Raw genomic sequence first — 15,130 nt, 5'->3', positions numbered from 1 at the left:
TCAGAAGTATGGCCATTTTTTAAGAGGGGTCGGGGTTCAGTTGTTAGGGTCGAGATCTTGGAAGTGTACGCTTTCCTCCTTAAAACAGAGGGTCAAGTTGGTTATGTTTACTTGGAAGGTCACAAATAGCAAACATGAACGTTGAGGACACCTTTCGGTCGATGTCAGATAAGCAGAGATCATACTAACACAGCATTACACCACACCGCCTCTAGCCTCGATATGGGGCTGTTGGCCGACAAAGAGAGTCCACGAGTCTCTCCAGTTGTGTCGTGTTCAGCTGACGTCACTCAACAGGTCCCGTAGAGCCGCCAGACCGCAGCGACGTTGAGACCGCCGCTGTCCACACGCTCGTGCCAGACATATCCTATGAGGCTGTGATCGGATGGTTTGGTGGGCGTGTCGGGATCCTGAGTGGTCGTCAAGCCAGGAGCGTGTCCACGCAGCCCTCTGAACACGGCTGTTGTCTTGGGAGCGTCCACAGGATACTCAGCATGAATCTGGGACAGAGGTCCTGAATTAAAAGATCACTATGAGGTCTGATGCGATCCAGAATGCACGTACACAAAACTTCGCGTAAAGTTTTAAAACTCCCGTTCATAGTTGATCTGCTAAAAGCGACAATTCAGAAAGTTGCTGTCATTTTCTTCCTAATTTTTTTGGATTTTTAGGCCATCTGTGCTGCGAGTGGCCCGCTGATACACATGCGCTCCAGAGGGTACAGGGATCCACTACACGATCCCAACCCCAGAATAAGATGAAGAGGCGTGTATTAGACCTTCAGCTGACAAATATTTTTTTGGAAAAAAGCAGTGTTACTTGTGGTCAAAAGAATCTCCTCCTACAACTCGTACTTGTGCTCACAATATAGTTAGTCATCTTCCAGGTGGTAAACGTGAAGGAAAAACGATTGATTCAACTGACATCCTATCTGCTTGGGAACTGTTCATTAGTGAAGATTCATAGCAACTAATACTCACCAATACAAAAGTCAAGATACATGACATGTCAAACATGTCAAACAAAAAATACAGAGCTCCTAAGCCAGCGTTGATAAAGCCGCTAGATATGATAGAACTGAGAGCATTTCTGGGTCTGGTTTATTTATCTGGAGTGATGAAATCCAATCACGAAAATGTTGTTGGACGTTTTGCTAATGATGGAAATGGTCGTGATGTGTTTCGAGCCACTATGAGCGTTCAGAGATTTTTATTCATTTTGTCTTGTTTCCGATTAGATTGTGCTAGAAGAGACGCTAGGATGGCTGATGACAGACTTGCAGCTATTAGAGATGTGTGGGAACTGTTTATAGACAAATGTCAAAAGTATTATACTCCAGGAGCGTACGTGACAATCGATGAAATGTTAGTACCCTTTCGTCGTAGGTGCAAATTTCACATGTATATGCCCAAGAAGCCAGCCAAATACGGCCTCAAAATTATGTGCCTTTGTGACTCACGAACATTCTATTTAAGCAATGCATTTGTTTACACAGGAAAAGGGACAAATAAAAGTACATTATCAATCCCAACGCAGGATGTTTTGGAATTAATAACACCAATTGAGGGAAGCAATAGACATGTGACAGTAGACAATTGGTTCATGTCACTTGATCTCTGTGATCAACTAGAAGCCAAAAAGTTGACTGTCTTAGGCACTCTAAAGCAAAATAAACCGCAGATCCCAGAAGAATTCAAACCAAACAGAAAGCGCTCAGTAGAATCTGCATTATTTGGGCATAACGAAGGAAAGACAATTTGTTCTTATGTTCCTTGGAAAGGTCGAGCTGTTGTGTTGCTTTCATCTATGCATTGCGATCAGAAAATTAGTACTTAACAGAAAAAATCTGAAATGATCATTGATTACAATGCGACAAATGGAGGAGTGGACGCACTGGACCAAATGTGCGCCAACTATTCGCTATTACGTCGAACACGCAGATGGCCAATGTCTGTATTTTATGCCATTCCAAACATAGTAGGAGTCAATGCTGCTGTCTTGCTTCAGTGCACCAAACAACCTGATGAAACAAATGATTTAAAAAGAAGAGAATTGTTACAGAAGCTTGGAATGGATTTAGTAAAGCCCCATATACAACGCCGAGATGTCCGACCCCTTTCTCGTGAACTGAGAGACGTTGTTGTTAAACTTGGTGGTACTCCTCTTACCTCAACATCTTCAGAGCTAGAACCCTTGAGGAAAGCAAGATGCTACATGTGCGCAAGAAATGTGGACAAGAAAACAAAAATAGTGTGTGAAAAATGCTCAAAACATGTTTGCCCCAACCACAGATTTTCAGTGTGCCAGAATGGTTTGTAATCATATCTAAAATATGTAAAAATCTTTATAATATTCAGTGATAAAAGTGCAATTTAAAATAAAATTTCCTTAAAGTACAGTTCCGTTTTTCTTATTGGGGTACTCCGAGACCCCACTAGAGTATTAGTGTATGAGCATTTCACTAGAGTAGTTAAGGGTTAAGACATTCGTGCACTCTCTTACATATAACCTGACATCTCAGTGAGTCAGTATTACAACATGTGTAGTACACGAGCAACATGCAGTAATGATAATTATACTACTACTGCTAATAACAACAACAATAACAATGGAGACAGATATGAACACACGTTTCCCTTGATGGGACATGCACAACTGTTGATATTCATCACCTTGTGATAAAACCAACTACAGTTGTAATGTTTTGCAACTGTAGAAGTTTTTATCGTTGATCACAGAAATTCCATATGTTATGCTTTATATCAGAATACACATACAACAAAAATTGTAGCTCGGCATCTCTAAACTGACATAGATGTAAAACAGTGTAAAATATCGATTTTTGCAGCAGCTGTTGCAACTGTGGATGCATTACTTTTACATATTTGTACGCCCTTTCTATTAACAAATTACATAATAACAAAAATACCAAAATATTACGTCCTGCAATTTCATAACGTTATAGCTACAGTACAAACAGTTGTGACTGCACACCAGGTTTGGCCTTAGAGCTGACTGGAAGAGAGGGGAATCCCTTTCTCTCTCTCAGTCGCTCTTTGTTTTAACTCGCAACAGTCACCGGCTATTGAAAACTCTTGCTTCCCCTCAGGAGGTATCCTTAGAAAAGGATCGAGGAACAGGAAAGTTCCAGCTTTAGGTTACGTACAGGTCAGACAGAAATTCGACTGTGAGGCATACCCAGGGGCAGACATAAGCTGAGATGTCAATTTAATTCTGGAAGAATAAATGCGGAAAGAGGTGGGCACTGACCTGCAGAGCAATCATGAAATGCATCTTAATATCTCTTAGGCTCTAGATACAACTCTTACGAATACCACATAGGCACTCCAATAGGGATAGACATCCATGAAAAGGGCATCACAGAAGTTGGACAAACAAACACAGATATAAGGCGCTAACGGAAAAGAAACCTTGGGAAACAGAAAAAAAGAATGTGAAGAAGAAATGACAGTGGCAATGGAAGACACTGGAGATCTCATATAAGAATCATAGCTTAACACAGCATTCGAACGTAGAATCGATAGCTAACATACCTTCGCAGCTTCCGAAATCAATGGTGGAAGTGTCAACCAAGAATTATTCAAGTTGGCGTTTAGAATATACGAGAATGGCGATATACCGTTAGACACAATGCTGAAGGCATGAGCAGATACTTGCGAGGCCCATCGCACAATTAGCATAGAACCTCATCTACGGAAATTGTCAACAGGAATGATATATGCAGAGGAATGGAAAAGGAAATAGACGATACGATAGATGACGATCATTTTGGCTGTCAGAAGCCTAATAGCACAAGAGAGCAGCGCGTCTGACGTAATTGATGAGGGAAGCAAAACTTTAAAATCAAATGGACACATTCATAAGACCTGTAGACCTAGAAAACGCATCCAGTGACGTAAAATTGAGCAAGATGTTCGAAATACTGTGAAAAGTAAGAGTACTGTTCAGTGAAAGACAGGTAATATATGATACATACAAGAACCAAGAGAGAACGATAAGAACAAAATGCTGTCCCATCTTCCTACGAACGTGCTCTGTATGTTCCATCCTTCACGGTTCTGCTGAGAATCTCATCGTTTCTTGCCTCATCAATCTAATTTTCAACATTCTTCTGTAGCACCACACTTCAAACGCTTCGATTTTCTTCTGTTCCGCTTTACCTACTGTCCTTGATTAACTTTCATACAATCCTGCGCTCCATACTTCCTCAGTTACTCGTCCTCAAAATAAGACCGACATTTTGTATTAGTTGACTTCTTTTACCCAGGAACGTCCTCTCTGAATGTTCTTGTCTGCTTTTTATGCCCTCCTTAATTTGTATGTTATGAGTTACTTTGTTCTCAAGGTAGCATAATTCTTTCAGTTCGTCTAGACCTTCGTCTACAATTTCAAAGCTAAGTTTAACATTAATATCATTTCTGCTACACTTCATTAATTTAGTCTTTCTCTGGTTTAGTCTCAGTTCATAGAGTGTGCTCATTAAAGCTTTTAGCCTCTTCAACAGGTCCTACAATTACCTCTTATTTCCACTGAGAGCAGCAATGTCACTGAGAGCAGCAATGTCATCAGCTATTCTTATCACTGGTAAACTTTCAACATGAATTTGAATTACACTTCTGGACCCCTCTTTTAATTCCGTCATTGCTTCTTCGATGTACAGAATGAATCGAAGGAATTATTACATGTACCTATTTCACATTTTCTAATTTGAGCTGTTTGTTCTTGGTCTTCCTATTTTATTCCCTTGTTTGATGTAAATAATGCACGTTATCCTTCAGACGAATGGAAAAACTGATAGAAGCCGACCTCAGGGATGATCAGTTTGGATTCCGTAGAAATATTGGAACACGTGAGGCAATACCGGCCTTACGACTTATCTTAGAAGTAAGATTAAGGAAAGGCAAACCTACGTTTCTAGTATCTGTAAACTTAGAGAAAGCTTTTGACAATGTTGACTGGAATACTCTCTTTCAAATTCTAAAGTTGGCAGGGGTAAAATACATGGAGCGAAAGGCTATTTAGAATTTGTACAGAAACCAGGTGGCAGTTATAAGAGTCGAGGGGCACGAAAGGGAAGCAGTGGTTGGGAAGGGAGTGAGACAGGGTTGTAGCCTCTCTCCGTGTTATTCAATATGTATACAGAGCAAGCAGTAAAGGAAACAAAAGAAAGATTCGGAGTAGGTACTAAAATCCATGGAGAAGAAATAAAAACTTTGAGGTTCGTCGATGACATTGTAATTCTGTCAGAGACAGCAAAGGACTTGGAAGAGCAGTTGAACGGAATGGACAGTGTCTTGAAAGGAGGATATAAGATGAACATCAACAAAAGCAAAACGAGGATAGTGGAATGTAGTCGAGTTAATTCGGGTGATGCTGAGGGAATTAGATTAGGAAATGAGAAAGTAGTAAAGGAATTTTGCTATTTGGGGAGCAAAATAACTGGTGATGGTCGAAGTAGAGAGGATATAAAATGTAGACTGGCAATGGCAAGGAAAGCGTTTCGGAAGAAGAAAAATTTGTTAACATCGAGTACAGATTTAAATGTCAGGAAGTCGTCTGTAAGTATTTGTATGGAGTGTAGCCATGTATGGAAGTGAAATGTGGACGATAAATAGTTTGGACAAGAAGAGAATAGAGGCTTTCGAAATGTGGTGCTACAGAAGAATGCTGAAGATTAGATGGGTAGATCACATAACTAATGAGGACGTATTGAATAGAACTGGGGAGGAGTTTGTGGCACAACTTGACTAGAAGAAGGGATCGGTTGGTAGGACATGTTCTGAGGCATCGAGGGATCACCAATTTAGTACTGGAGGGCACCGTGGAGGGTAGAAATCGTAGAGGGAGACCAAGAGATGAATACACTAAGCAGATTCAGAAGGATGGAGGTTGCAGAAGTTACTCAGAGATGAAGAAGCGTGCACAGGATAGAGTAGCACAGAGAGCGGAGACCAAGAGATGAATACACTAAGCAGATTCAGAAGGATCGAGGTTGCAGAAGTTACTCAGAGATGAAGAAGCGTGCACAGGATAGAGTAGCACAGAGAGCTGCATCAAAGCAGTCACATGACTGAAGACCACAACAACAATAACCCTTCTTTCCCTCTAGGCTGCATCCATTTTCCGGAGAGTTTCGGATATCTTGCACCATTTTATATTATCGTACGATTTCTATATATTTACAAATCCTACGACAGTGTCTAGATTTTAATCATCAATCGCCAACACAGAGTCCCTTCTCTGATGCCTTTACCTTTCCTAAAACCAAATTGATCGTCATCCAGCACTTCCTTAATTTTCTTTTTCTTCTTATATATATACTCTCGTCAGCAATTTGAGTGTGAGAACTCTTAAGGTAATTGTGCGATTGCCCTCACATTTATCTGTCTTTACAACATTCAAAATAGTGAGAGTGGCTTTTACTTGAGATTCTGATTGTATATCTCCAGAACCATACAGTCTACAAACCAACTGCGATAATAGCTTCGCTTCAAATCTCTCAACAAATTTCGAAATTCCACATGATTTGGTCGCAAGTCTTCCTAAGCTATGTTTGTTTTTATGGGCTGGAGTGGCAGGCACGTCGACGACCGGTGTTTGCCGCGATCTCCGACAACTGAGGACAAAGCAGCGTCTACCTGACAAAAGCGACACCCGCCGCCGAACACCACAGAACGCCACTCAGTGTCCCAGCTGACTCTGGCTCTGCACTATACTGCCTGTGGTATGGTGTCAGTGCTAACCACAGATCTCAACCCAAATTCCATCAGTCTGTCTGTGATGGTTGGTGAACTTCTCACCACTCTGTTGTCTCGACCCCAACTTCTCACCACTCGACTCCAACCCGTCGCTACATGTCCTGCAGTTGTTGCTCTGCTGCGAAATGTCAGTGCACTGTGTCGGTACGATGCTATCAAGTCCCTCATGGCGAAGATTCGATCTTTTACAAAGTATTAAGGATGCCCATAAACTCAAAGTGCGTGTTCTTTGGACATTTTATTTTGTGATGTGCACCTGAATAACTCCAGTAGCTTTAAACACACATAGTTACGATCGTGTACTCACATCATTTTCCATCTGTAGGTATATCTCTTCTGTACTGACAATAAACTAAATTCGAAATCATCACACAGGCATAAAAGTAGTGCAGTATGATTTTTTTAAAAGACAACATAGCTGAAATTAACTGTAAAAATTATTTATTTCCACAACTGCAATTTTGATCTTGTGCCCATTATATAGTGCTTTACAGCAAAAGCTGAAAATAAGGGACATAGGGCGTGTATAGAATGGCACTATCATGCCATCCATACTGCAGTTACATCAAGAAATGCTAGGAACAATACATGTTACATTGTGTCTCAGTAGATGTCAAAATTTAAGAACCTTCTGACGTGTATATGCCTCATCGTTGTGTCTGTACGTTGAGTATTTTAACTCTGAGAGTACATCAGCATTAAATGAGCATAAGGATCACAGAAATGGCATCAGGTAGATTTATTGTTACCGACGTTAACATCATTAAGATGAATCTCATCAAATCACTGTTCATGTACACTGTTTACAAGGCAACTGAGGCAGTTGGTGGAGGAATATATTCACAGGTAGTTTTTTCTTTGCTCTCATTAGTGATTGTACATCCCACAGTAAACGTTTATATCAGAGTATTTCAATATCATGTTTACATTCGTTAACAGAGTTTGGAATTCTGTATTATAATACAGTCAGATGACATAAGGGAATAAGATAAAAAAATTGTTTATTATGATAGGGTGTAATAGCACATATGGTATGTACCCACAAAGACTTACAGTAACTTGGATGCTCATAATAACATGGCAGTAACAATCACATTTGTATGTGTAGTCATTGTAGCAGATTAACACCACAAAGGCATAAATCAGATTCACAACAAGTTTTGTACATGAACTGATCCACAGACAAATAAAAAAAAGAAGTACAATACAGTGAGATAAAAGTGTGTGATGGGATACCTCCCACAAAATACAGAACATTACGTGTACCACCATCTAACTGTAAAATGTACTATTAATATGTAAGGTACCATGCCAGTACAATTGTAGTCATAGATCTCCATGGTCCTTAGAATGTTTAGGGGGAGAAGGGCTTTCTCAACTGCACTTGCAAAAAACCTCATACAGTTTTTGCTGAATTACTAAACTATATTGCTTATGTTAAAATAAAGGCATCATAAATATAAAACATGTATGAGAGGACATGATTCTTCCTTGTTTTCATACAAATCATTCAACTCATACGAAAAGTCATAAGGACTACTCATATTGTAAAACCAGCGTAAATATGGTTCTGTACAAATCTTTACTTCCTATGCTTGTGAGTAAGTCAACGTCAAATAGGCTAAACACACATCCACATTTAGGTTACCTACTGTTATAAACACATAAAACTGACTGGAAATTATCTCAATAGCTTTTATTTCTTAAATCTATCTCATTGCTGAGCAAGTCATGTGGGTGATTTTTGAAGTAGTTGTATATTTCCATTTCTTCGAGTAGGTTGGTACTTCTACCCTTAGGCAATGTATCAAGAATCTTTACCACTGAATGTACACCACTGGCCATTAAAATTGCTACACCACGAACATGAAGTGTTACAGACGCGAAATTTAACCGACAGGAAGAAGATGCCGTGATATGCAAATGATTAGCTTTTCAGAGCACTCACAGAAGGTTGGCGCCGGTGGCGACACCGACAACGTGCTGACATGAGGAAACTTTCCAACTGATTTCTCATAAACAAACAGCAGTTGACCGGCGTTGCCTGGTGAAACGTTGTTGTGATGCCTCGTGTAAGTAGGAGAAATGCGTACCATCACGTTTCCGACTTTGATAAAGGTGGGGTTGTAGCCTATCGCGTTAGCGGTTTATCGTATCGCGACATTGCTGCTCGCGTTGGTCCAGATCAAATGACTGTTAGCAGAATATGGAATCGGTGGGTTCAGGAGGGTAATACGGAACGCCGTGCTGGATCCCAACGGCCTCGTATCACTAGCAGTCGAGATGACAGGCATCTTATCTGCATGGCTGTAACGGACCGTGCAGCCACGTCTCGATCCATGAGTCAACAGATGGGGACGTTTTCAAGACAACAACCATCTGCACGATCAGTTCGACGACGTTAGCAGCAGCATGGACTATCAGCTCGGAGACCGTGGCTGCGGTTATCCTTGACGCTGCATCACAGACAGGAGCGCCTGCGTTGGTGTATTCGACGGCGAACCTGGGTGCCCGAACGGCAAAACGTCATTTTTTCGGATGAATCCAGGTTGTGTTTACATCATCATGATGGTCGTATCCGTGTTAGACGACATCGCGGTGAACGCACGTTGGAAGCGTGTGTTCGTCATCGCCATCCTGGCGTATCACCTGGCGTGATGGTATGGGGTGCCACTGGTTACTCGTCTCGGTCACCTCTTGTTCGCATTGACGGCACTTTGTACAGTGGACATTACATTTCATATGTGTTACAACCCGCGGCTCTACCCTTCAGTCGATCCCTGCGAAACCCTACATTTCAGCAGGATAATGCACGACCGCATGATGCAAGTCCTGCACGGACCTTTCTGGATACAGAAAATGTTCGACTGCTGCCCTGGCCAGCACATTCTCCAGATCTCTCACCAATTGAAAACGTCTGGTCAGTGGTGGCCGAAGAACCGGCTTGTCACAATACGCCAGTCACTACTCTTGACGAACTGTGGTATAGTGTTGAAGCTGCATGGGTAGCTGTACCCGTACACGCCATCCGAACTCTGTTTGACTCAATGCCCAGGCGTATCAAGGACGTTATTATGGCCAGAGGTGGTTGTTCTTGGTACAGATTTCTCAGGATCCATACATCGAAATTGTGTGAACATGTAATCACATGTCAGTTCTAGTATAATATATTTGTCCAATGAATACCCGTTTATCATCAGCATTTCTTCTTCGTGTAGCAATTTTAATGGCCAGTAGTGTACGTTAGGTGATGGTGCTCCTGCTGCCCTGGAACTCTGTAACATCTGGCCTAGGTGTCCATGCTGTAACTCTTACGATTACTGATTTTGTATATTGATCTAGTTTCAAAATGTAAACGCTACTTGCATACACTCTGTGAGGGCAGAAGGTGAAAGTTGTGCGTCTGCAGAAATCTAATCCACTGGCTTGTTCACTAGTGTGTCGTCCACCGTCTTGTGCAGAACTGCAGGTCCAGGCGGCTGTTTTCCGGGAACGCCTCTCCAACTACTGGCGAGACGTGGCGCAGCTGCTCTCACTCGGTGCGACGCACTCCTCGCAGCTGTTGGTTCCCCTCGCATTCGAACGTATGGTAAGTGGAGTTTTTTCCTCCTCTTATAAACTGTGTTATATGTACGATAGGTGACAAAGTGACACATACAGCCCGGTCAGTTCTCGTAGTCTGCTTCCCAATTTATCAGGTTCACACTCAAACAGTCTTTGGTTCTCCAGTTCTAAAGATAACCCTCTGCCAGAATTCTGAACCGACCTCTACTTCTGTGAGCTTTGTGGGGCTATGACACAGGCAGGCTAAGCTCGGAATGGTTGAGGACAGCGACGAAAATCGTCTATATCTTCCTTTTTCGGTATTTATTCGCTGCTTCAGATCTAGGAAATTTTGCACCAGATCCTGGTTTAAAAGCATAAGCTTGTTAGCTTCATATTTAGTAGAGACTGGTCTAGAATCTATTGTCTGGCATTTTATTTCACCAGCATCTTCGCTTCTTCGGAATTTTACTCCTAATGGAAGCAGGAAGGTAGGGGTTGGAGATGACATAGCCAGCAAATAGCAGTGTTTAATAAGGTAGTAGATAAATACAGTTTTACGCACTGAAAAAAAATGAGATGTCGTGTGGCTAGGGCCTCCCGTCGGGTAGACCGGTCGCCTGGTGCAAGTCTTTCGGTTTGACGCCACTTCGGCGACTTGCGCGTCGATGGGGATGAAATGATAATGATTAGGACAATACAACACCCACTCCCTGAGCGGAGACAATCTCCGACCCAGCCGGGAATCGAACCCAGGACCTTAGGATTGACATTCTGTCACGCTGACCACTCAGCTACCGGAGCCGGACAGATATGGATTCTTTCATCGAAAATACCATAAGGATACGTCGCCAAGAGTCAACAGCAGGAGACACGAAAATCATAGAATAAGCAAACGATGTGGTTTTATAGGAAGACCATGAGCAGAAGTTGAAGAAGATTAGGTTATTAGTCTTTCTCATCCACATTGATAACAGTCATAATTCAAAGCGCATTATTTTCAGACAAGTCAAAGTTCGTTAATGTTGGTTCAGTACTAATCTGTAAGTATTCTACGGTATGCTATAATTTATGCCATAGTAACAATCGGCATCCATAGGAATTGCGTAAATCGACCGTATAAAATTACTTCTCCTCAACATGGAGAATCGTCGACTTCGAATTTCCTAATTGACCTGTATACGCCGGCCGGTGTGGCCGTGCGGTTCTAGGCGCTTCAGTCTGGAACCGCGTGACCGCTACGGTCTCAGGTTCGAATGCTCCCTCGGGCATTGATGTGTGTGATGTCCTTAGGTTAGTTAGGTTTAAGTAGTTCTCAGTTCTAAGGGACTGATGACCACAGATGTTAAATCCCATAGTGCTCAGAGTCATTTGAACCATAACCTGTACACACGTCGGATAATTTATACACTTCGATACAACTGCTCAGACTTCACTTGTACTGTAAAACATTGCTTCCTACCAAATTTCCTGATTCTAGACCAACGGAAATTACCTTTTAGGGTTTGACGAGTCAGTTTTCGAGTATCAATGTGTGTGACATAAATGGCCGTATCTTTTGATTGGAGTGACATATAAGCTTAAAATTTTGATAGCTCAAAGGGACCATAGACATTAATACATGACATGAATCAGTACTTGATACGTATACCCGCTCTAGCAAGAAGGATACTGAAGAGTCAGATCGACAGACGGACAACTAAGTTATTTTATGGGGGTTCCATTTTTACTGATTGAGACATGGAACCCTAATCATTCAACAGTATTCTCTTTCATCAACCGCAGTTATTTCGAGACATCTTCTGTAAGTTGGTTTCTCTGTTAACATCAGCTAGAACAACTGGGACAGGGGGACCGATGATCGTAGCAGTCTGGTCCCTTTAATCCCACAAACCAACCAACTTGGACAGGCTCATTTTTCCACTCTGAAACTCGTAAGGGCAATAAACCGTGTGCTACATTCCTTTAAATCTGCAATATTCGAGACTTGTTCAGATATAGACCACATAGTGTTAGATGACGAGCAACAAACGGAAATTTTCGACAAAAGCGAGCAGCCAGGCAATGGAGCAACGCTACAAAATTTTGAGTCAAACTGACATTTCATGTGTTCACAACTGATTCAAATAATTTTTCTGATATGGAGTGGCTGATGTCTATCAATGTGTTTGTAAACGGTCGCAACATGTGTTCAGGTTCCTCACAGCATTGCTAACGAGTGAGATTTTGACGGAGTAGTCAACGATCTGACCATTCTATTTTCGAAAATCGTTCAAAAGTTTTAATAGAATTTCCTCATAGTGCCATACAGGCCATGTGGCTCCACACGTTGTAACTCGACGCTGGTGGCAGCCGCAGAACATTTCAGCCGGACACGTCGTCACGAGAGTATACATTCATTGATTCAGGCGTTTCTAATGTCAACCATCAAGAAATATCTGTAAGTCTCTTATCTGATGCCATAGTTTGAGAAATGTGTGTATTTAATAAAAGCCCACCGTGCATCTGCTGTGCATTAGTGTTTTAATGCCTGTACACAACTGAATCCACTTCACTCATGCGCTGGCAGTAACTTTAGTGTTATGTAATATTGATACATGTAACTGTAAATTAAGACAGGCTGTTCTTGTCAATATTATGTAAGTAATTTGATCGATTTTCTTTGTGTCTTAGGATAACCACACGAGTGATCAGCAACTCCACGGTTGGATTAAGGGCGTGGAGCGTATGAAAGACATGCTGCACATGAAATTAACCGGATTGCTACACGACACGCAATACGCCAGCAAACAGATAGAGCACTACAAGATGGAAGAAGATAAGGACAGGCCCGGGCACTTGATATTGAGGTACCAGTGTACACTCAAATGTTTGTCGATCTCACCATGACCTGTTACTGTTTACTTAATTTTTTTTGTGCATGGAAGTATTCATTACTGTTATAGAAACTGCTGGGATCATTTAATTCTGGGTGGAATAAAGAACTAGGACTTATAGACAGAAGTGAAGGAGTTGGTTACAGAAACTCGTCAATTACAAAGATTTTTGATTCCATTTAGCCTTCGGTCCTTCGGTTCGTATTTTGTCACAAAATGTGCCACGTAATACGCAGCAGGCGAGCGGAGAACACCAGCACAATGAACGGTTTTACTGCTTTGACTAGAGAAAGTATTGATGGTTGCAGGTACTTCCGAAGTTTTCATAATTTGTGATGTGAAACCTGACATGGAAACAGAGCGTGTCTTAACATTATGTGGGACAAAAAACAAGTCGTCGCCAAGAGAAATTACGCTAATACCGTGTAGAAGCTACTGTAGACCATGTATTGGCGTCCAGTCGGCGAGGAAAAGAGGCCACAAGTCATGTTCATCTCAATAGTCGGAGGAAAAATCTAAGCAGCGATGAGGGAAGGTGGAGAGATGTCAGCAGAGGGGACGAAGCGGACAGCCATGGTTCTTATACGTGGTTCTTATATTTTGCCCTGTGGTTGACGTGTTTAAATCAGTACATGGTATAGAGCGTAAATAATGTCAGTTGCGAGTGAAAGGGAAGCGGAATTGTCTCTCAAGTGGTTGACATATGGGGCTGTAGAAGGGAGTAGTGTAGGAGGTATGTTGGTAGTACGGAAGGTGACAAGTGGCTTCTAATGTAGGTACAGGTAAGCTGCCAGTGGGCGTCACAGGTCTTGTGGCTGTGTTCTTGCATTATTTTTGGTGGCTTATTGCGGGATAGCAAAACATGGATTACGATGTACAATTAAACTGAGTCGTGATTGCTATCAACTGGATGAAAGACTTCTGCAGCTATATCTGAAGAGGCTGGCAGATGAGTCAGTTTGGGATGGGTGTGTTTGGGAAGTGGACTAGGTCGTCTGAAACGAAGGTGTTCAACCGACATCCGTAGTTAAGTTCATCATGGGAACTGATGTGGATGTACAGGTATGGAGAGGCAATGGCCAGTGTGAGCATGGAAATTATGTGCTGTGGGATGGGTCAGAAAGAGACAGGCGCCGACCGGTGTGGCCGTGCGGTTCTAGGCTCTTCAGTCTGGAACCATGAGACTGCTACGGTCGCAGGTTCGAATGCTGCCTCGGGCATGGATGTGTGTGATGTCCTTAGGTTAGTTAGGTTTAAGTAGTTGTAAGTTCTAGGGGACTGATGACCTCAGATGTTGAGTCCCATAGCGCTCAGAGCCATTTGAACAGAGACAGGCAGTAGTGCAGGTAACTGTTAGAGTGGTAAAATACATAGTCAGCAGGACGACTGAACATGATTTGTAGCCGACTGGTGCTGTTTTTGAGGAACAGTATTGTTACTCCACATAGGTTATTGTGCGGCGATTTTTGGTTCGCTCCTCCACATCTGTCATCAGCGCTGTGCGTGGGTTGCTGGTTCACTGTATATGGACACATGCACATGGCGCGAAGGGACAAAACTGTCTATAATATGTCAGGCAGTAGGCATGAAGGTAGGAGTTGTGGGGAAGGTGAATTAAAAAGTGGAGATGAGTAGGTTGTAAGACAGGCGTGCACTACACAAAGGAAGCTGCGACGCAGGTAGCAGAGTACTTGTGGAGTGCACATGGGGGACTTTAGGCTATGCAGTAGTCTGAGGTACCTCTCATGAACACTCGACAGTTGGTACACCTATAGGGAAATCAGACCGCTTCCAAAGTAAAGACACATGGGCTGGAAAAATTTTATCAGTAAATTGTCGAAGTATTGGTAACAACGTTCCCGAATTTACCGACCTCCAGAGAAGTTCTCAGCCTAAAATTATTCTTGGAACTGAGAGCTGTCTAAAACCCGA

General features: G+C 42.2%; 1 protein-coding gene across 1 annotated transcript in view; it reads left to right on the top strand.

The window, feature by feature from the left end:
* LOC124553306 overlaps positions 1 to 15,130 on the top strand; it is a 50,793-nt gene that overhangs the window by 13,713 nt on the left and 21,950 nt on the right. Inside the window, exons 2-3 of the mRNA XM_047127185.1 lie at positions 10,217 to 10,368; positions 12,996 to 13,171. Of these exons, the coding sequence (XP_046983141.1) occupies positions 10,217 to 10,368; positions 12,996 to 13,171 (328 nt within the window). The remainder of the gene's footprint in view (positions 1 to 10,216; positions 10,369 to 12,995; positions 13,172 to 15,130) is intronic.

Source organism: Schistocerca americana, chromosome 11 (genome assembly GCF_021461395.2).
Source record: "Schistocerca americana isolate TAMUIC-IGC-003095 chromosome 11, iqSchAmer2.1, whole genome shotgun sequence".
Lineage (NCBI taxonomy): Eukaryota > Metazoa > Arthropoda > Insecta > Orthoptera > Acrididae > Schistocerca > Schistocerca americana.
This window is presented reverse-complemented; position numbering and strand designations above follow the sequence as displayed.